Source organism: Embiotoca jacksoni, unplaced genomic scaffold (assembly GCF_022577435.1).
Source record: "Embiotoca jacksoni isolate LCO1_2020_lvr unplaced genomic scaffold, fEmbJac1.0.p SCAF_6, whole genome shotgun sequence".
NCBI classification, from domain to species: Eukaryota; Metazoa; Chordata; class Actinopteri; family Embiotocidae; genus Embiotoca; species Embiotoca jacksoni.
In genome coordinates, this window is record NW_027185414.1 from 21,519,302 (window position 1) to 21,543,396 (window position 24,095).

Here is a 24,095-nt window from a genome sequence, read left to right on the forward strand (position 1 = left end):
AAAAATGTTTCAGTCAATAATTCAACCCTCTTTGTACTTCTTAACATATCAGTCTCATGTATGTTAGTTAAATATGAAGCTACAGTCAGCGGCTAGTTAGCTTATCTTAACATAAAGACAAGAAACAGGAGGGAACTGCTAGTCTGGCTGTGTCCAAAGCTAGAAAATAAAACCACTAAGCTGCACATCTAAAGCTAACTAATTAACAAATTTCATTTTTTGTTGTTGTTTGTTTGTTTAAAGCATGCCTTAAAACACCTGAACTTTGCTCTAGTGGGATTCCAACTGCTACCTATGGCAGTGTGCCAGGTTTTAGTGCCATGCTCTGAGCTATAAAAGACCACTGCACATATACACATGACATCTTTGATAGACGCAGATAAGCACAGTGCATCATTTGATCCATACAGCAGCTGTAAAGACAAAGACAGCAGTACAGGCTATTGAAGGCAACTGAACGATAGCACGATAGCACTTCTACGAGTGCACAGAGGAAGACTGCTCCAATTGTGTATTAAATCAAGAGATAAACATATTAACTTTGTGCTTTCAAAGTTATATAGAACAAGAGAACATAGAACAAGAGGAAGAAAAAGGGGAAGAAGACAGAAAGTTTGATGGCCAAAAGAAAGAGAGAAAGAAAAAGAGCCAATATCAGTCTCCGTCTTCTCAGCCAGCAGAAAAAGCACAGTGGATTAATTCATCACCATGCTAAGCCTTTGCCCTCCTCTGGAATAAATTACCCAATGACTCTCAACTTAGACTAAACACACACACACACACACACACACACACACACACACACACACACACACACACACACACACACACACACACACTACTGGCCAGAGAGAGCGCACACATAATCAGTGAGAGAGAAAACTGACAAATGCAGAGGCTGCCCAGGTCAGCGCGTATCATATCTGACTACACACTCTTTCAAAGTAAGTCGTATCACATGAGGTGTTTGGTTTGGAGACTTTAAGTGAAGTGTTTCCCAGCTGACAGGGAAAAAAAAAGCAACCTTGTGTGCCACCATGTCACTTCTGGGAATGGGAGGGTTAAATGGGGGGAAGTCTGAGGTATGGCTGAGCGATTCCACCACTTATGTTAATGCATACAGAGGCTGGGAATCAGGCAGCAAGCAAGATGGCATTACTCTCTAGATACTTGTAAGCTTAGCACCTTTTATTGCTCTTTTCCATTTATACAAAGAGGTAACAGTAAAGCTGATTCTACGTTTGCTGTTCAAAGAGGGGGTGGGGGGGCACTTGATTTCCTTGAGTGGGGGCAATCAGCCTGGAAAAGTCAAGGCCAGATAAATGGTGTTGTGTTTGGCTGAGGTCTTTCTCTGTCTGTTTGGCCCTATACACACACACACACACACACACACACACACACACACACACACACACACACACACACACATACACACACACACACATACACACTATCACAGGACCTTGTACTTGAGCCTTATCATCGCCAGAACAGCCCAGATGGTAACGTACCCTTGACAAAGACTCCCATCACACTACCAAACTTCAATTGAATGTTTCTCACACTGACTGTAGATGCCTGCACATGTCCTCTCTCTCTCTCTCTCTCTCTCTCTCTCTCTGGCTTTCTCTCTCTCTCTCTCACACACTTTCTCTCTCTCTCTTTCTGTGTGTGTCTGTCTGTAAGCAAAGATACAGCAGTTTTAACATTTTCTTAATTGAGTTTCGTAACACTCTTGACTTGTGCTCTGTGCCGTAGCTATGACCAGCTGTGTGTAGATGTGGATTATTTTTATTGTCCTTTAGGAGATAAATGCATATGCTCCCTTCAGAATCACAATGATTCATGCCAGGACAAAACAAACAACAATAAGACACAAAAAGTATTTAGAATTATGTCAGTCTAATATGCTTTTTGCTAAGAGTAGAATTAATGACGTTATCTATTATTTATTAATCTGCCAATTTAATATTTAATATTTCCTCATTGTTTGGTCTACAAATGATGAAAAATCATAATTCCAATGGCAAAAAGTGTCATTTTCTACTTGTTTAGTTGGACTAACAGTCCAAAACTCCAAAGATACTTAACTTTACAATCATATCAGGCAAATCCTCACATTTAATATGTAAGAATTAGAAGAATATTTTATTGCAAAAAAATTGCTGATTCATTTTCTGTCTTCCAACTAATCGGTTAATCAACTAATCATTTCAGGTCTACTTTCTACTGTCACCTGGTACGATCTGGTGCAGCAGCTCTACAATTAAAACAGTGATATTCCTCAATAGGTCTTTATTCCAGGATATATTCTAAATGATACGTAAGAAATTAAAAAAAAATTCCCCTCGGGGATTAATAAAGTAACTACCTAACCTAACCTAAATTGTGTGTTGCAAAAGGCCTTATTAAATCTAGATGGTGCAGGCACACAATTCCACGACAATCAATGGATGTTGTTGATCACTTTTATGGGAAGAAATGAAAAGAGCAGCGGCGGCATGCATTACTGAGCCTTGAATGCATCACAGCGAGCTGATGTACACATTATGTGCACATTATTTTCAATAAGAGGAGCTTTAACACACTTTTCTATACGTTATGGTAAAATTAAATCCAGATCCTAGCGGAGGAAACCACAGAGGATGTTAAAGATGACACCTCACAGACCCGGGATTAACAATTTCCAGCTGAAGAAGATTTGTACACCATTAGTCTAACTCAATCAGGGGACTAATTCAATCAAAGGCACAGTGGGCGTCTTGACGTGGGGGCATCTGTCACACTGACTTCTCACTGCATCCTGCGGTGACATTCGGCCACAAAATTCAGCTTGACAGAGGCCCTCAAATAGCCTGCGGTGTGTCACACAAACGCACACATTCTCATAAACACACAGATACACTCGTGCGCAAGTGAATTCACAAGATAACACTTTTTTTTTTCCCTAACGGACGATTTGTGTTTGCAGACGCCCGCAGTTGTGCATCCAAACATTACCGTGCCAGCTTCCTTTGAGTTTATCATCAACGTGACTCTCCTGGAGACTTCAGCATCATTATTCTTCATCTGGAGACAGAATCACTGTTTTCCTTGATTACGGAGTTTTCTACCGAAGGGATGATGCCTTTCACCAGCACGCATAAAAATCAAGAGCTTTCCTTTTTTCTTTTCCAGCAAAAAAATACCTTTCTCACCTCCAAACACACGACTCCCTTTTAATCGGAATAATAGTAACTGTTATGTGCATGTGAAAGGTCTTACACAATATGAAAAAAAAAAAAAAAGGTCAAATAACAACAGCATCATCCTGATTAGAAACACCTAGTATTTAGCAGGCACAGCCCATTTTGTTATATTAAGTGCAATTATTTGCAGACCAATACACAAATGGGACTGTGATTTTTTTTCATCGCAATGATGTAACACACTGATGACAAACTTTTTGCTATTATGTCACAAAATCCCTTTCAACACCCGACTCCTACTTTCCATTCAAATGTCCCGGTCCAAGCTTTACATGCCTACAGTTAAATGCTTTTAAGGTTTAAGCATGAAACAAAGTTTAGGCCTAAATAGGATCCCCGAAGAGAGGACGTGCTCTTCAAAAGCAGCAGAGGTGAAGCAGAGGCCAAAGCTGTGCCAGCTGACCAGATGTCGGTGCTTTCTGCTCAGATTTTGGTTCAGTCAGAGTGAACACGTCATGCGAAGTGACTGAAAACTGCAACAAATGCTTGCTCCATCCTGAAACTACAAAGAGAGCCGGACCTCAGGTCAGTGCGAAGGGCCTGTGACCCCACGACCTTCCACTGACTGTATATCATGGCCTATTTCCTCTAAAAACTGTAGCGCACAGCATAGAAATTTGGAGGGAGTTTAAATGGAAGTAATGCAATGTATAGTGACTGTGCCTGTGCCTGTTTTAATGCCATAATAGTTTTGACCTCTTAGAGGATTTACTGTACATCTTGATATTTCTGCTGAACAACTTTGTTTTGGAGCTGTGGTTGTATAGTGTTCTCATTACAGAGACTTTTTGCAGAACAACTTAAGAGGCTTCTGCATGTAAAGCACACAAACACACACACACACACACACACACACACACACACACACACACACACACACACACACACACACACACACGTAAACCCACATTTCTCACTCACTCTCACACACATTTGCGGTGTCTGTAAATGTAATGAATGTAGATTCCCTCACCTTGCAGCTAGGGGGTTTTAGGGGTAGTCCAGAGGCAGGATTTCCTTGATGCTGAGTGGTATTAGTCTGCTGGGGTGAGTGGGAATCCTCGGACTCTTTTCCACTGTGGTAGACCACCCTATCAGAGATATGAATACTTGAAGCACAGCCCATGCTTCAACCCACTTCAGCCTTTTTGCTTTTTGCGCAAGTGCTTTACTTTGAGCCTACAAGAGTGTCATTCGCCCTCTCAAATGTGTTTTTTAAGGTCCACTCTTCCTCCTAGGGTTTCATCTTTTGATATATAAATATATATATATATATATATATATGTATCATCTAGGCCACAGCAAAGCCGGTTCTCCAATTTCTCTAACACAAGGCATGAATAATATATCTTTCTAACCCCCACCCCCCACCCCCCGACCAGGAAGCTGATTTCCTCCCTCTGTTTTTCACATGAAGTTAATTGGAGGTCTTCAATCTAAGCAGCTGTCTTGTCCTCGAAAACTTGGATTCCGTTATTCTTCAGCTGCTCAGATCCCCATGGACGATTTGTATCCCTCACTCCGGCTCCTCTTCTCGCCTTCTTCGTACCACATCACCATTTTCTCATTTTTCCTCAACTTCACTGCTATCAAGTAGGCCTAAAACACACCATGCAGTCCCCCCGCCAGCTTTCATGCAATAGTTTTATCCATTTTTTGTGGCCGGGATTTCAAGTGTAGTCGTCCTCCCCCACGTCGGAGCCATCAAAAAGGATGCCGTTTCTCTCTCTCTCTCTCTCTCTCTCTCTCTCTCTCTCTCTCTCTTTTTTTTTTTTTTTTCTTTTTTTTTTTTTAACAATCTGGTTGCCCACTTCGGTTCAAGACACGGGCCATAAACCGGTTCTCACGACACTTTGCTCCAGTCCTGAGCGGTTCATCATCAACAGGCTGAAAGATTCACACCGCACACTGTTATTCTGGCCAGTCGCTCCGATGTCAGACACCCGTCGTGAAACATAATGCCATGTAGCCCGACACAACACTCCATTTATCAGCCCAGATTCACCAATTTAGGAAGCGGGGAAATCTTGGTGGATGGCTTGCAGTCTCCATTCAGGCATACGCTGCCCGGCTGAAGATGATCCGCCTGATATAAGAGGTCCAAACCCGGGTGCAGTTGGTTTACAGCGTTACCAGGCTCGGCGATTTTTCTGTCATTCTGCCGGAAAAAGAGAAGGATGTAGAGGCTGTCAGACTGCAATGTGTGGAGGTACCACCTCTGGAGAATGCAATCGCTTGAGAGACACACAGAGGAAAAAAAAAAAAAAAAAAAAAAAAAAAATCTTTAAAAAAAAAAAGAAAAAGAGACCGCTCCGTGTCCACAAGTTTCGGATCTGGAATCGGGGACGGCAGGATTATTTAAGGTTGACGAGCGCGGAGGTAAGGCGGAATCGAGCTACATAATGCTGATTTAATGTTTGTCTTTTCTCTGCCTTTTTCTGGCGTTTGCCCTTCCAATTCTTCAGCACTGCTTGACAGCGGCACATCCAATAAAAGCACCCGCAAGGATTGACCTACAGCCTTTACTGACGTTAATGCAAATGAGCTGCGCGCAGCTAATCGGAGCGCTGCTCGGCGCGGCTGGGTGGTCCTCTGCTTTCCGTGGGAACTTTGAAAGCAGGAAGAGAGCTCTCTCAGACTAACACTGAGCTGGCTGCAGGTAGGACACTCTCTGAACTTTTGTCGGGTGTGTAGAAAGCACAGTGCAAACTGGGTGGAATGTGATTATGGAGAGTTTTTCACGGTTTTATACTGAAAAACAAGCATAATTTACAGTAGTAGTTTTTGAACATCCAGTAAAAGATGTACAAAAATAATTTTATATTATTATTATAAAATCATGTTACGTATAAAATGTTTACAAACATATAAAAAGTTTGTAAAATATACAGAAAAATAATCGAAGGGGCTTCACAATCAGAAATGATTAAACTGCATCTATTCAGCTGATTTTTTTTTAAATTATTATTGTGTTAGTTTCCTGAATTATTGGAGTAAGGCTAATTTTTAACAGGATAGCATTATTGTCATCATTTATTAATGTGAAAGTTACTTTAGCAATTGATTTATCAATAATTTTGTGATTATAAATAGTGAGAAAATTCCTCCCGAATTCCCAGAGTCCAAAGTGTTACCTTTAGAAAGCTTCTTTCATCCAAGCAGCTATCCAAAATGTTTAGTTTACTACCAATTAATATTAAGAAAAGCAACAATTTCTCACATCATGCGACCATGTGTTTGTCATATCTGTTTAGTTCTCCTTATAGATACGTTTCATAACGTCAACATTTCTGACATTGTTCATGTTCACAGTTCAACAGCTTGTTAGCAGGCTGAGTATGTGTCAGTCCTTCATTTCTTCAGCGACTCAAATTATATGGGAGGGTTGGTACACCGATTAATAATACATTGTAATGTTTAGGTATTTATTTACAGTTTGATATCCCTGAAAATAAATACTTAAAAAACACGAGTACCATCTACCAATCCTGCCACATGCAAAACAGAAAAAGTCTAGAGGAGTCAAATGGAGTTGTACCATATGTAACAACTCTGAGGTGAACATGATAACAACGGGACAGCCATTAAACTCTGACTTAGGTTTTAATCGAGATTGTGAGAGAGGTGATGACTCGAGTCTGTATGAAGCAGTTGTTTATCATCTCCTCTGTATTCAGTTACATGACATCGCATCGAGCACTTTTCCTCAGGAGAAAAGATATTACTGAAAGCAGGTATGATATAATCCAGCACATGCTGTAGTCTTCGGGCATATGGTCTACCTTGTCTTGTGTCGTGAGCTTTGACTGCAGCCCGTGTTCTCAACTTACTGTTATTGATGAGCAGCAGTCATTGTATATATGAATTGATTGTATGTATGAATGCACATAATTTAATGCTTTAGTTGCCATATGGAAAGAGGGCATGAGAAGTTACTCTCATTGGGGTGTGCCGATCGCAGAAGGAAATGTTTTTATGTGGCGCTTTTGTCACCATGTCAAGACCAAGAAGTCGGACGGTGTTGTACTTCACTGCACTGACATGTATCGATATACATGTCAGTGCAGTGAAGTACAACACTGGCAATGATGCAGATCAAGATGCTGCTGCATGTGGGCTGAAAAGAAATTGCATTTCCATTAAGCTGGTTGACTTGTGATACACAAAAACGGAAAGAAATGATCAAAATCTGAGACAGAGGCCGAATTATTCTACTTTTCCTTTAATCCAGCCAACAGCATCTTCCCACTAGATCCCCTCCTCTGTGGTAAACACCCATCTTTAAAACTCCTCTACTTTGTACAATACATACTTTCTGTTATAGAGCTCAAGTCTTCAGGGCCAAGCTAAGATAGATAGACCTGATAACAGAATCACGTGTGTTTTCTTAGACATAACCAAAGAGCCTAAGATGCAGAGTTGCTTTCCCCATCACAAGTAAACTGACCTTAAAGTGTAAAATTGGTGGAGTTCCCCTTTAACACGTGTCAGATGAAGAGAACAATGAGCTTCAGCAGACGGAGAGCTGCACAGAGCTGCAGAACTGTATGATAACGCCAGACTAACGTGTAACACTAGCAAACTTTCACATTACTGAATCAGTCTTAGTATCGCTAGTAATCGCTTTTTGGAGCTTTAAGCAACATCTCATGTGAGAGTTTCATTTCTTTTAGGCAGGAACTGAAAACAAAACCCAACTTTTAAACAACAACTTTATATAAATCTATAAATCACTTCCTCAAATGGTTTATTGCCTTCATAAAAAAAAAAAAAAAACACTGACATTTAACGCAGCATTAAATACATCGGTGTTAGCGATTTGACAGATAACAGCACAAACATGAATCCAGTGACAGGTCAAGTTCGTCATAACCTGTATAAGAAATATTTTCGGCATTATTCACGAGGACATGACATGTTTATACTGTTGTCTTCTGCACTTCTGTTCTGTCTGTGTGTTTGGCTATCAGTTGTCATGATTGTACTTTGTGCTGCTACATCTTTTTAGGCGGGCCACTGAGTAAAGTTTCATTTGTTAATTTGTTTTTGTTTAAATGTATTGTCAAACTGTATGTTTTCACTAATAAAATTGCATTTGCATTGAATAACTGTTGGTTTTAAAGCGACGATGTGCAGTTTGACTGTCTGTGCTCTGTAGTCGATATACCTATCCAAATAAAAATCACAGCATTGAATTGTTATATGTAACTTCTCAGTATATGTATTAATATATCCGCCTGCAGTAACACAACAAAGGACTTTTTTTCATTTCCTCCTAACTAATACATTTTGAAATAATCAACCCATACACTGTGATTCCTGTATTCCCATATCTTTAATCAAAATTACTTGGCTGATTTAGTAGGAGAAAGTATTCCTCACCACTCCCCCAACAATCAAATACTTCAGCTCAGAAAGTAAAAGATGATATCACCCCTTTTGTTGACAGAAACACATGGATGTAATAGTTTGATGTATACATCAACATTTCATTGCAGCATTTTATTAGCAAAAGAACACCCCAAATAATTTCAACCTTATTCTGATGTGTGATGGGATATTGAGACCTCCAACGTAATAATCCTACATATCAATTGTGTCCAAAAAAATATATATCCTCCAACAATTACTGATATAGCGCCACTTTTATTATGTTACTCCTGTCATCAATGTTAGCTTTTTAGCTTTATCCGAACAAGGCTGCTCATGCCACTGGTGGGCCGACTTTAGATCCGTTGTATTGGAAAATACAAAGAAAACTAATGTACAGTCATTACTGAAGTAATGAGATTATTATGGCCAAAGATTCATCAGTGCATGCTTCAAATTTGACCTTGTAAAAGGTCACAGACAGGCTCAATGCATAAGCAGGTAAAACATGAGATCACAGAATCTACAACAGTAGAAATCCATCCAGTTTGGGCATAAAGGTTTATTGTATCTAATTCTAATATTATTTTGTTTTATTGTGGTGCTCTTCATCACTTCCCATAAAATGAAATCTGTTGGAGCAGTGTGCGTTTCAGTGTTTTATCTGATACTTCCACAAGGGGACGCCAAAGGGATCAGTTGTACATAGTAAATGAGCTCTGTTTTTTTTGACAAAATATTTCTTAGGATGTGAAATCAGAAAAATAAATCAGAAATAAGATATTTTGTCTGGGCCTGCCTTTTATCAAGAGCAAAAAATTCGAAATTTTTAGGGATGTTCTGGTTGTCTGGAGATGTATAATTTCTTCTGTTGCTCTCTGCTGTCACCTACTGCAAAATAATGCTCCAAAAGAAAGTCAAAGTGGCTAAAAAAAAATTCTGAAGTCAGTAACACTTTTAAATTGAATCCAATTTCATGCAAATATTTCACATAAAATGATTGTTTTGGTGCTCATTCTGTAAGAATATGATAATTGGCACACAGTTTGCAAAAGTATTTCCATTTTGTCAAATTTGAACTTTAAGTTTCTACAGACCAGCCTGGAGATTATATCAGACAACAATGCGAAAAAAAAATTTGAGATACTTTATTAGTGTCTATTGAACAGTTTGAGATTTTTAAACATTCGTTTGCTGCGTCTCCAGACACAACACAGAAAACTTAATCTGTTTTTCATACTGAACTGTGCCCATGCTGCTGTATCATGTCTTGTCTGCACACGTTGTACTTGCAGGATCTTCAAGATGTGGTTCCCGGCCACAATCCTATACAATAACTCTAATTCAGGGACAACTAATTCAAAGCATCAAATTAAGGCCTGTGTGTGATTCTTTATTGACAAAAAGTTGTCAGAATGTTTTGTACTCTAGGTCAGTGACACTTTGCTGAGTGAATGCCGTGTTTTTACAGTCGTAAAACATTAATAGCTTAAATTTAATTTAATTTAATAGCTTAAATTAATTAATTATTGATCATTAATCCAAATTCAAACACAAAAACAAGATATGACTTCCTGTCATCCTTAAACCAAGTCTTCATCTAAAAAACTGAATGATTTACGTTATGGGGACTAGATTTTTTTTTTCAGCAAAAATGTAGTCCCTATAGTTTGACAAATATGTATCTCCACAACATGGGTTACACACTCAACGAATGTCTTATTTGGACATTTGGAAGCCAAACAGACACATTATAACACAAATAAAACAACTATAATTACAAAAATGTACCTCATTAACCCTTTCAGCCCTAGATTGGGGCCCAGGGACTAAACTATTATTAAAATAAGGACATATATACTGATATTTACACATCTGAACAAATCTCACAAGTGTTCCCTTTATTATTAAAAACAAATTTGTATTATTATTTTTTATTGTGGTTGCAGAGATACTCTTTTTGCAATTTTTGAGCAGAAGCCTAAAAAATAGGTGTGTTTTTAAAAGGTTAAATAACATGCTGATGTAATTGAAATGAGTTGGGCATTATACACTGGTGATAGTTCTTTAAAAAGCTTTAACTCCTTTTATATGTTACCTTGAGCCTATATTTAGACTGTAAAACCAAGGACAATCATAGAGTATTTTTTTCTCTGTTTTCTTTAAATGCAAATCATGATTTTTCTGATTTGTCAAACAAACATGTAATTGGACGTAAGTTGCCACATTAGTATGTTCTTCTTCATATCTGTTATGTAACACATTCATCGGCAGACTGCAGTCACTTTATTTTGAAAGGTACTACCTACAGCAATATTTTATTACATTATGACATTAACTGCCATGTGGAAAAGTAAATACAGAAGTTACAGTCAAGAGAGAGGGTGAAACAGGAGATTGCCTAGCCCTCTTTCAGGCTGATTATGCTCACATATTTAAGTAGGTTTAAATTTACTCTGCAAGTTTAAACCATGATCAGTACATCAAAGGAGAGTTTACAACTTGTGTGTGCTTGCTGCCACAGGACAAATTTACTAACTGCTTCAGTGGATTTGTATGTAAACCCAGTGTGTTTTCTCTTTCCTCTTGTCTTCTTCTGCCAATGTTTTATGTCATGATAGTGATGAAATACTTTGGTCTCAACAATAAATTTGCTCTACACACAAGTGTTGCTGGAGTTTAGACCTCATCAGACTTTCTCTCTTCTTCATGCACCTTGGAAGTGGGTGAAGTTTTACCTCGTGTGTTTGCTCTCTCCCCCAACATATCCGCCTATAACCACTCAGTTAAAAAGGAAAGTGCTCACCTGTATGCCATGGTAAGGCAGGTAAAACTTTAACAAATACTGTTTGTGTAGGACCACGGTGTTAGGTAGGCCAAACAAACGGGACTATAAATTAGTCACATTACTGAGTTTCACCTGTGCACTACTGTCTTGCATTATAAGACCTTGTACACATTGTTTTCTCTGCTACAAGTGCCATAACTGTACTTTCCAAACCTGCTGGTCTGCAGACACCCTTTACTCATCACCCAAATGCAATTTTTGTATTTTAACATTTTACACGAACCTCTTTGCCTCCCAAGTTTATGTGTGACTATTCCTGTCTCAATAAACTTCACAGTTGTTGTTAATGTTGGAGTAGTAATACCATGTAATACTTTTTAATTTTTTTATTGTTTCATTGATACTTCATTTTATACAGTAGTGGATGTAAAGTATTCCAACAGTTATCTGTTCTTGTACTTTACTCAGTAACTCCTCAATTTCTCTGTGTGGGAACATTTACTTCTTCATAGATGTCTTATATGGATTTTTTTTTTGGTCCAATATGGGCAAAAAAAGACATATTTCTGCTCTCCTTGGCTGTTCTGGAAATATTTTTGTACAAAGTCACTCATAGTCAGGAGGATTCGAGGAGATGACTGCTGTTTCCCTGCAGACATTGAAGCCTGATCATTACCAGATCAATTCTACTGTTTGAAGACAGTCATTGAAGCAGCTGCACAGTTGTACAATTAGACAGCTGTACAAACAAGCCATCCATCTGCACAAGACTACACAGAAGAAGAAAAACAACACAAACAACTGAGCAGCTTTGAGCAAACCTATCCTGATACACGGTCACCTTTGATGGAAAGTGATCCTGAATGTGATTCAGTAGCAGTCACAGGCTGCTGTAGCCTGATAGCGGTCACCCTGTAGGTGATTGATCTAAGACACATTGTGACAAAGATGGAGTAGTTAAGTAGGCTGCATGGTTGTCAGATGACAAATATCAAAGAGCCGTACCTACTCAAGATGTTTTTATGAGCAGGGAACGGTTTCTAATGAAGTCATCAGGTGTTACTGCGGCTTCTGAAGAAGTTAATTATATTCAGGAAATTGTCAATTCAGACAAGAACAATTAGGTGACTCATGAAGTTGTTTGTCACCAATCAAAGCTGCTTACTCAAAGGTCTTTTAAAGATCTTAAGTGTCCGGCTTTGGTCAGATTTCATACAACTCTACAGTATGTAGCCTGAGTTTAAAGATAATGCTCTCACCTGATAACAACTAACCATGAAGTTTGAAGCATTTAAAGTACAAGTATTTAGTTTGAATGTGACAGGCAAGTCTGGTCTTCTGAACAGCGGTGTGTATGTTCCACCACTAGATGGCAGCAGAGTGTTTACCATCATCAGCGGGTCACGACTTTTTTATTTCAACGCAGTTTTTCTGGTATTCGTGTCATTTTGTGATTTCTCATTCAGTTGATATCAGACGACAGATCACTACATTGATCTTGTAGCAGCATAGATTAAACTTTATTGTCCAAGGAGAAAATCAATTTGGCCAGAGGAGCCTGCAGAGGTGAATACGCCCCTACGTCCCTTAATGGGAACTTAAGAGATACTAGTGATACAACATTGTCAATGATATAACAGCACCACTGGCATGAAAATATTTATATATTGTGAATTTTAAAACTGTTAATTTGCCTTTAGTTGTAATTAATTTATCGGTGGTGATCAAATTTGAGAAAGTTATATTTGAGCACAGTAACACCTTGTTCATTATCATCGTTCATTCATCTGACTGGCTAAGAGTGAGTAAAAACTTTATAATTTATAACGCTTATACAGTATTGAAATAGAAAATAGTTCTAATTACCTGTAAATAGTGACACTGTACACAAACCCATTCATTTGACAGAATCACACATATTCCCAGAATCTGCCTTCAATTTAAAAGTAATACATACAGTAACTACAGCAGTTACTATTAATATGTTTTATATTTATGGTATTGTCACCATTTCTATTTGCAGTTGTCTGGTTTACATAATAATATGATACAACATTGCTCCCACTGACACATCAGCCTGGTTAATGTTTACAGACATAAAGGTGTTACAGTAAATGTATATCAAAAAGGTGAATGGATCCCAGATTCACAGGTTCATGTGGCTCACAGTGACCCCCCTTTATTTTAACTGTGTTATCAGCAGCAGACTGTAGGAGTGTGTACTCCAGCACTGCACTTAATTACTGTCACATATTTATTTATTTTTTCAAAAGTTTTTTTTTTCATTTTATGCTGCCTTATACATTTTACTCCAGTACATTTATTTGGCAACTTAAACAAGGGTAACACTTCAAAATAAAAGTTTCCACCAAAAATATTTATATTTATAATATTGTAATATTTATGTTATAAATAAATAGAAAATCTATATATGACATAGTGTAAAAACTAAACTTGATCATATCAAAGTTTTGCTAAAACATGAATGTCTCAAGAACAAGATAAGGTACATTGTGGTGTAGTCACATGCTGCATATGCAGACATTTATGAACACGTCCAAAGGTAGTGTTTATTTGTTGTACATCTTGCTTTCCACCAGCCTCCCTGACTGCAGTTTGGACCCAGATTCTTTATTTCTTTGGTTGTTAATTTATGGTTGATTTGATTTTTTTGTATTAAACATAGTTATTTTAACCCCTTCATTATTCCCTGTGTTTAGTTGGATTATCCAGTCAACTGGAGATAGGTTTTATTTTTTTATAAGGTAATAAAGCTCACATCTTTGTCTACAGGGAGTTTGCATGTTCTCCCTGTGCTTGCGTGGGTTCTCTCTGGGTTCTCCGGCTTCCTCCCATCATCCAAAAACAGGTTACCTCAGGTTACTCAGGTTGCTGCAGCAGCTCCCCCCTGAGAGCCCCCCTGCTGTAGTGAAGAAATTTCCCCTCGGGGATTAATAAAGTGTATAAAATCAAATCAAAATCAAATCAGTCTCAACTTCCAGTTTATTCTGGATCCTGTGGATTATCACCTGGTCACATCGACAATAACACACACACCCATGTGCATCCAATTACTGCTACCAGGTCTCCAAAAAATAACATTGCAAAACATCTCATCAAAGATTTGTTTTTCGCTCTTTTGTATTTCATTAGATTAGAAGGAACGTTTTTTTTTTTGTCATTTTTACATTTTCGAATAGATTTTTACACTTTGTTGATTTTACTCAAATAAAACGATAGCAAGACCGCCAAACAATCTAATCAAAGATTGTGATTCAGCCCTTCACTCAAGGGCTTGTGAGACAGAGGTAAGATAAATCACTCCCTGGGAAACAGGAGAGTTAAGATCGTGTCCACAGAAGCTGGTTTGGGAAAGCGTTCAGTAAAGTGTGATGAAAGGTCACTTCAACACCAATCTGTGACTAATGGTAAAAAGGACACTGGAAGGAAATGATTAGCATTACAACTACTGATAGTCTAAATGACAAAGAAGTTTTGGAAATTAAATCCCTTACTCTAAATTATATCCCTCCAATCTTACCTACAAGCATTATAAAGAATTCTGTTGCTGTTTATCACAAAAACTAAAATGTTGAAATGTTTTGACGAGCATTTTATATTATTTTTGCATATTTTGTGTTATGGCCTGGTTCTTGGCCACAGCAAAGACAAAGCACACCAGGGATTTAACAAAAAGAAATGTATTTTTATAATCAAACTTAACCAAAAGATGCATATGGGACGAGGCAGACAGGAGCTGATGACTGAACAGGTTGCAATCCAGGAAGCATGCAGAAGTGTACTCTGCATCGTGACATGTTCAGCTAACGTGTGCAATGAAGGAAAGTGATGTCTTAATGTCTCTCTCATGCTTGTGGTGACTTAATGTGGATTACTTACAAAATGTTATAATACAAAGCGACATACTGTATATTCATTACTGTCCATTTAAAGTTCAAGTACAACTGTGCAGAAGTGAAAATTTTAAACCTAATAACTGTTGAAATGTTTGCTGTTTCAGGTGTAAATCTCTGTGGTAAGGCTTTCAAGGTAAGACAATAAAAGCTAGAGACAGAAGACTTGTGGGGAGTCCAGTGAAGCTGAACTGGAAAAAGGCTGGAAAATTGAATAGCACTGTAGTTGCTAGCTCAATATGTTCCACTTGTGCTTTGACGGCTGTCATTAACTTGGTGACTTACAAAGATCTGTGTCCTCTGTGGTTGAAGGCTGACTGTCTGACACAATACCCAAAATTTTGCTAAACAGTGCTTGCATGGACATTGTTTGATTCTGGCCAGTGGATTAGATAATCAGAGACTGGGATGGTTTAAGTTTTTAGTTACCTGTTGTCATTGCGGTGCTTCGGGCGGCGACTTCATTTTGACCGTATGACTCCATTCGCTCCCTACAAAGCCGACCTACTCCACTCCAGTCTCATTGGTTCGTTTAAAAACTTTACCTCTGGGCCACGTCACCAGCGGAAGGGTAAGTGGGGCCTATGGTCAGATAATAACAAATGGTCTTTCTTCCTTTCCCTATTCCTTATTTCCCACGGTAAGTAAACAGTTACAGATTTTTCAGGTCGTAAAATACCCTAGAGCAAAGGATGATACCAAAACAAGTCCTTTTCCACGGTAATTAATCAAAGAATGCAGACCCTTGGCGCAAGTCATAAAACGGGGCGTGGCTTATGGAGTCATAAATCTTTCCTCATGTCAATAATCATCGATCTGACAGGTGGGAGGACATATCTCTCTCTCTTGTGCAAGGAACTGCTTTCACCTAAGTAAAATAAAATATATCAGTACTTTTTGTTTTTACTATGATATGGATTAAATGTTGGGATTTGAAATGCTGCAATATTTTTTCCAATAATGGCCAATAAGCAGTCACATTTATATTGATTGTAATATATAGTATAATACAATGACACACAACTCCTTTTAATTAAATTTAATAACATTGCATAATACAAAACATCACTTGCATTCCTCTGTTGAGCCACAACTTCCCTTGAATTCATTGTTTCAAAATAAATATCAAGGCAGTTTAACATGTTACATCCCAGCCTATATGCAACAAATGAATTATAAAACATACAACTTTCAAACACATCTTTCATTCTTAAGTCTTTTTTTTTCTTTTCGTTTGCACACAAAAGCAGCCAAGCAGTTGAGTGAGAATTACTAGTAGCATATAACTGGCCCAGATTTGCAATAGGAGAAAACAGCAGAGGCGAAAGGTATACAAAATCTGATATGAACCGCATACTTTTTAAGTAAATATATAAAAACACTTTGTTGGGAAATCCAATAAAGAGTATGAAAATAATATAAACAGAACTTCTTCTGCTCAATCAATTGAAATCTTTACACAATAATAAACTAGTGATAAGATGTTTCAATTTTTAGTGACCTACATAAAAGTTTTACACCTTTCTTTAAATAAAAAATATTTTGGAAAAAGACAGAGTTGTGGTTTCTGAGTTTTGATGAGGAGGTAGCTTCTCTCCTCCTGTGCCCGAGTTCGATGACATTCACATACCAAATTGTACCTTGTCCTCAAAGCTACATGGCCTCTAGATGTATGAGCCATAAACGCTTCAATTTAACAAGAGCCAGGCCAGAAATGCAGTTATTATTGAGATTACAGATTGAAGCAAAGTGATGTTCATTTTGTTTCTATTGACCATATTTACACAATTTATCTCTGAATAAAGCCGTTTGCAAAGGCAGTGATGTACAGCAATGTCAAATCAAAACAATTAATAGATGTTCATTTAGGACATAAAGACACAATCCGGAAAATTAGTGCCACCTGACATGATAAGACCTTTTTATTATTATTTGTTTCTTACAGGTGCGAGGAATATACTGTTGGTTTGACTTCGAGTTGCAGCAGGTGACACTCTTTTTTTTTTTTTTTTTTAAATGTCCATACTCTTAAAATTTGCTAATGGTAGGTTTTTGTATAGGTTAGGTTAGGTTAGGTAGTTACTTTATTAATCCCTGAGGGGAAATTTTTTCCTTATACACCATATACACCCTTCTTTAAGTGGTGCGTGCAGCTTTGATTGACTGGCTATAAAGATGCATCAATCGGATTTCCGGACTGAGGCTTTAAAATTTTCAAAGCTCAATAAAAACCGTCTATTTCTGGCAAGGTTAGTGGAAGTAGGACTGCAGGGTACCACTGCGGCGGACATCGGTTGTCCAGCAGTGGAAGCCACCACCCAGGGAGTTGGCATGGCGAATGTTCACCTTTATGGTCTTGATACCTGCATTTAAAAAAAAAAAAAAAGCATATTTATACATCATGAAACAGCACAGGGGCTTCACTGCCTCAAAACTGTGACTGCAATCCAGAGCATACATATATTCCTCATAGCCTAAATGAATAGGATAATCAAAATATCTTAATGCTTAATGTTAGGTATTTTAATCCTAAATGATGTAACAGGAAGGAATGCATGGACTCACCGAGGTTCTCAAACATTTTCTGAATTGTGGATTCATTGGCGTCGACCATGACACGCTTCTCATCCAACATGAGGACGTTCATGGACAGCCATTTGGAGGACATCCACAGTGGGTGGTCTGCACAGAAAGACCCAGAGAGAGAGTATCTTTGCTTTAGTAAAAAGGCACAATGTTTTTTTTTATTATATAAAAAATATAGGTTTAAAAACCCACCGTCAGGAATCAAAGGTGTTGGAGGTTTCACAACAGTCCAGCCGGCCTTCTTGAACATGTCAATCTGAAGTAAAGATAAAGGGCTGTGGTGAATGTTTGGCATCGTGTTGTGGTGTTTATTAAATTAAAAGATCCACAACATGGCAGCACAGCATGGACTGAGATATAAGAAGTAGCCTTTTACAGTACCTGGCGACATGGGCGATCAGGGTTTGACAGCACCAGTCCTGGCCCAATGATGTTGAAAGTGGCATCGATGTGCATGGGGTTAGGGTCCTTGAATGAGATGATGTGAATCTTGTAGTCTGGGGCCAGATGACGACGCATCCACTCAATGCCCATGTAATTTGTAACCTGCGAAAAACATCATACACCAAGAGGTTTGAGGGATTAATGTAAGCTGTATGTTCACATGTAAATTGTTAAAGCTCTACAGTGTAGCATTTCTTTTAATCCGTAGTAAATAAAAGGTTGATTTGTGTTCACACCCTTACAGAAAAATCATGGGAAACGTGGTTTTGGAACATTTTCATGGTGTGATGTATGAAGCTCATGTAGATTCCCATGTGAAAACTTTCCTACATAGTTTCTTCATGTTAACATATGTTGCAACATGTAGTGAAAATGTGTCACAACATGTGATTCCCATGTGGAAAACTTTCTTTTTCTGTAAGGGAACACACAGAGACATCTATTTGTCATATTCAGCTTTAGGTAAACTGTCATTCTGCATGTTGTTTTGCTTGTGACTGATAGATGCCACAGGTTTTATAATTTGAACAGCCCTCATACCTGACTCCTCTGGACGAAAAGGTCCCTCCCAGCTCGAATAAAATCTGCAGCATCAAAGCAGGGCTCATGTTCTGTAGTCACAAACTTCCCCTGGGCAGCCAGCTTGTGTCTGTCCTCCACCGTGCGAATGGGGTAGTCCTGAATGACACGTCAAAATGATGATTTACCCCCCAGCAACTAAGCAGTAAGGTCTAATCTCTTGCCACGTGCAGTGCAATAAAAAAAAACATGGGGCAATGAGCTCATTGGTGATATGAATTATACAAATAACCCAAACCCTTCAAAAGCATTAGTGTGACACAGCTGGACACACACATGAAGCATTAAACATGTGATGCCTTGAGCTTTTACCAGCAGGTAATGATATGTCATAAGATAAGATAAGATAAGCCCTCACCTGATCGTACAGCTCATCAGCCATTGTGGGTTTAGGAGCAGTGGTCCATTTGGCACCTTTTCTGAAGTACTCCTTGATCAAAGGTCTGTAGGCTCGGTACTCAAAGAAACGAGCCCTCCAGGCCATCGGAGCCTCAATAATCTCATTTCCCACAACCATGAGGATGTCTCTGGGCATGGCAGCATACATTCCTACAACAGATTCAATACAGTGAGCTGTATTAGCACTGTTATCATATACAGATAAATGCAAGACCAGCAGTGAAAGACATACTTTGATTATTTCAGCTTTATTTCTGCATTATCTTTACCTGCTGATGAGAAGTCTGGAGTTTTGTATTCTAGGGACCAGTCGATGGGCTCTGGCCTCCTCACATTGACGCCTTCATGACGCAGAATATTACACATTTCTTCAACCTCAGCAACAGCTTTTTTCAAGTGGTCCGCAGGAAAAGCCTGGCCCCCATGCTTCTGGTAGAAGGGCCAATACTTCTCATATGTGTTAGCCTGTGGAGTAGTTTACAACATGTCAGCTGGCAGTTAATTTGGTTGCCTCACTGTTAAAATCTGTAATATTCTTTACAACATTTCCAGTCTGCATGCTTCAAACAAATCATCTTGACAGAATGACTTACTTTCACTTCCACAGTGAAGGGAGGCACATGGGCATTTTCAGCACGACCCACAATCACCTCCTCCAGAGGGTCCCATTCATTGTAGCTGCACACAGGACATTCTTGCTGAGCAGGCTCAGTAACATGTTCCTCATCAACTGCATGCTGTGGCTGTGCAGCTGCTGCACTAGAAGTGCTCTGGAAGACCCTCTGCACCCATCCAGTGACTGACCGGCCAAGCTGAGGATTGAAAAAAAATGCACTTTTAAAAACAATTTGGGGCGCGGAAACGGCTTTCAGTTTTGTGCTGCCGTAATTACAAACATGGAGAAATGCTTTTGTATAAAATGTGACAAATTGTAGCTGTAATAGACCTAAAAAATACAGTCCATACATATTAATACAGGCTGTGTATCAGCCATAAACAAACAAGCTTTATGTAATTAACATTGCTGTTTGTTTGTTCACCTCTTTTTTATTGTAGTGCAAAAAAATGAACTGAAATTATAGCCAAATAAATCAGCTGTGAAGGTTTCTCATAAACAAACAGGTTAAATCAGATACAGTAAAATGGTGTAAACTCGTAAGACAAACGGTGTCCTTCAGTGAGAAATGCCTTCAATAAGGTAGATTAGTTTGATGCTAAAGTACACATGTTAAGCCCGTTATCGCCACAGATAGGTCAGCGTGTGGCCTCTGCTGGCTGAAGACCAGCTCCAGTGTCACTGAGTTTGAGAGCGCATCTGTGCCAAACAGCTGTTCGCTGTCACTCAGGGACCACATTTTTTTTTTTTTTTTTTTTTTAAATCAAATCAATCCTTTGGTTTCTTTGACGTGTTCAGTGTACCGAATTCACGTTTAACTTAAAAACAAACTAAAATTGCTTTTTTTTTTATTTTTACATTTTCAGAAACTCAAATGCTGAATCAGCCCAACAATTAATCAATAAATCCATATGGCTGATCTAAAGTGAAGCAGCTCAGCAAAGCCTAGTGAAGGTCAGATTTTCTTTATTCACTCTGACTTACATGTGCTTTTAAACAAAAAAGTATTTTTTCCCCCTCCGTTTATAAAAAATAAAAACATAAGACATATGAAACCACCGTAATACCAACCATGGCTCCGATCAGATGGGCAGCCTCGGCCCCCCTGCTACCTCCTCTCAGACATCTTACTCGCAGCATTGTCCAATGTAATAGTCAGTGTGTCAGTGAAATAAAACGGCAGCGCAGGATCCACCTCTCGATTTGCTCATGAATGAGGACGCCTCAGCGCACAGCCAACTTTATAGGAGTGTGAATACGTGCCTCTTAAAACCATTGGTCGCCTTCGTGTTGGGGGGCAACGTGACTTGAGAAAAAGCATTTCTGAAACACAATCCCTTATGCCAGCAAATTCTTATCAACCGGAATAGTAGCTTTGAAAGTTCCCAAGGACGGTTAGAAAATGCATCGACAATTATTTCCATTGCAAAGAATATTAAAGCAGCCACTCGGGAACTGTGTTTTTTTTCTCAATAAATGAATAAAACAAAACAAACTGTATAACAGTGAAAAACTATTGCGGAATGTCTTAGCATTTCTAAATAAAAGTTTTGAACACAGGTTTCTGGAGAAAATCTTTGCTTTTGCACAAAAAGGCCAAAACACACAAAATTGAGCCTTTTAGTGATTTATTTGAGTTATTCAGCTATTAAAAAATAAAGATTGTCTAAAAGTTTTTTTTTGTTTGTTTTTTTTTCAAAATCTCTGACAAATCTATTGTGTCAGTCACAAAAAAAGACCACTGATAAATTTAATTTTAATAAAGAAGCAAATTGAAGCTGCTACATAACGGGCAGCTCAAGACAGTCACTGTATACTGTCTGTGACTGCGTGTCAGAATCCAGCTGGTCCTGCTTGCTTACTCGACAAGTTTGACTCCAGTATGTAGGCTATTAACATTAACTTATAAAATGACTCGCTTTGTTAGGGACCATTGCCAAACAAGAGCACAGAAAAGGGTGAAAAAGGAGATAACATAATCAAAAAGATAGACCGGCTTGTGACACCACATGCTTTGCTGGACTGTGCTCACAAGAGTTTCACAACCCACACACTCCAGTGACCGCTGATATTACCTCCCCCTCTGAAAAAAACCTCTGGCTGATGCCCAAGGTTGAAAGAATATGCAAAGAGGGTACCTTCAGCTCCCAGTAGCATCTTCTACCAGCCCAACAGTCACAGAGAGCACTTTATGGAATCAATGTATTTTTATTCTAACTTGTATTTATCAAATCATGGTCACTAGGTGGTAGAAAATCATCTAAACAAGCAGATGAACAGCGCAGGGACCTCCTGGAGTCTCATGGTTATAGCTGCCTGGAAACTGACAAAACTTCAAGAAGGAAACTGTCCGGCACATAAACACTCTGGAAACCATGTGTCCTATTTACACTTTATTTTTAAATAATACTAATATTTTTTTTTTTTAATTCACATGTTAATCAGTGATCTTTAGAGTTAGTATTGTTAGTTGACTTCTACTACCACAACAGGCTAGCTGTTTCCCCTTTTTTCCGGTCTTCATGCAAGCGAAGGTAATGAGTTACCAGCTTTAGCTTTATTTCCTTGACTACTGTGCAAACGGTGCCAAACCTTTTATGTTATGCTAGGGAAGGAAGAAAATTTGGATATTTTTCAAAACGTTGACTCGTTACTTTAAGGCTCTTATCATGATGTTGTGATATATTTCACGTTACCAAGTATTTTGAAACATGTCAAATAGCAGACCATAAAAATGAAATGTTGAGCTGAAAAAGCTGCAGAGTTTTGTGTTCATTTTTGGCACCAGCCACTATATCACATAACAGAGTTCCTTAAATTAAGATGAACATCAAAATACTAATCAATTTCAGTTAGCTTGTAACAAGTGGGAAACTTTACCAATTTCAAGTTTGTCTGACTTGAAGGGTTGAAGGGTTCACATAAATGAACGTGGTTATTGCATAAAAGCAAACCTCACAGTGAGGAAGAATACACATTTAACCAAGACATACATATCGATGAAGCGGACACATTATTTGTCTTCCAGGCTACAGTGTCTTATATCAGTTGTTTGCACTGCATGTTTTACTTCGCACGCTGCCTGCTTTCATTCTGGTTTTGTTTACTTTTTCTTGTAGAATATCTTGAAATGTTGTTTTATTGTTGTTTTAATTCCTAATTTGAAATGTGTCTGAAGGACAACACTTGAAAATCAGCCACTGGCTACCAATGGCACAGTAATGTTGATGAATGAGCGTTGTTCATAAAAATGCCAGACCCCTCGATCTCATCACCATCTGTCCCGCTAAACTGTCCACCAGACCCTAACACCTACATGCAAACCGACCCCTTGTCAATATTCTGGGTCAGTTTACCTTCCCAGGCTGTAAGCTCACTGTATACCAGTAGCCTAACAAACATCCCAGTACAGTGGACGTCGGACAGCAGGTATTGAGTTGGACACCTGCTGCATGTTCTGCAGAGAAAAGTTGCATACTGCAATCTACTTGTCCTTTTTATACAACTTAAGGGCTTCAGAAATCTAGCCACCGTTCTGTCTTAACCCTGATGCTAATATGGCGTCAACAGGAATTTAGAAATTGACATCTCAGTGCAGATGTTGTGGCAAAGAAGAACTGACCCTTCAAAGTCCATCAAATTGAGATGGTTGGAAAACAGATCGGGCTCCTGTCAGCCTGACTGAACATTGATCAAGTTTTATTTTACAACAAATAATATGGAGACTTTAAACACATTATTCAACTATGTTAACTAAACAACACAGAATATCATGTTTTTATGTTAGAAAAGCTCTGTTTTAAATGACTCTACACTGCATGTGCTGATCCTGAAACTGATGCGCTGACTGTCACAGAGCCCACTGACGCAGAAAAATTATACATTTCCTTGTCCTAGCAAGTTAAACACAAAAATTAGCTTTACCTATTTGACCATGTTTTTAAAAGAAAAAGTGTAATGCAGCAAAATAAGTGTTTTTCAAAACCACAGAACATTATCTAAAATTTCAAAGGAGATCCCAACGTTGATGATGCTTAATATGTTAGCCCAAATTTGATCATTTTAAACAGGATGCTGGTTTGTGTTTAATAAACAGTGATGAGCTTCATCAGCAACAATTGTCTGGTTGAAGTGACTAAAAGTGGAGCACA

The 24,095-nt window shown here is 38.5% G+C and overlaps 2 protein-coding genes across 2 annotated transcripts in view; both read right to left on the reverse strand.

The window, feature by feature from the left end:
• Positions 1 to 4,623, reverse strand: part of pde8a (phosphodiesterase 8A) — a 43,999-nt gene extending 39,376 nt beyond the window's left edge. Inside the window, exon 1 of the mRNA XM_069173800.1 lies at positions 4,222 to 4,623. Coding sequence (XP_069029901.1) covers positions 4,222 to 4,374 — 153 coding nt within the window. The 5' untranslated portion in view covers positions 4,375 to 4,623. The remainder of the gene's footprint in view (positions 1 to 4,221) is intronic.
• Positions 4,624 to 16,344: 11,721 nt separating this feature from the next.
• Positions 16,345 to 21,164, reverse strand: gatm (glycine amidinotransferase (L-arginine:glycine amidinotransferase)). Its single transcript, XM_069174422.1, has 9 exons — positions 21,016 to 21,164; positions 19,922 to 20,140; positions 19,598 to 19,793; positions 19,288 to 19,478; positions 18,891 to 19,028; positions 18,288 to 18,452; positions 18,099 to 18,162; positions 17,886 to 18,002; positions 16,345 to 17,683 (listed from the first exon to the last, which is right to left on the reverse strand). Exons 1-9 carry the CDS (start codon positions 21,082 to 21,084, stop codon positions 17,571 to 17,573), a joined length of 1,272 nt encoding a protein of 423 aa, XP_069030523.1. The 5' UTR covers positions 21,085 to 21,164; the 3' UTR covers positions 16,345 to 17,570.
• Between the last annotated feature and the right edge of the window lie 2,931 nt (positions 21,165 to 24,095).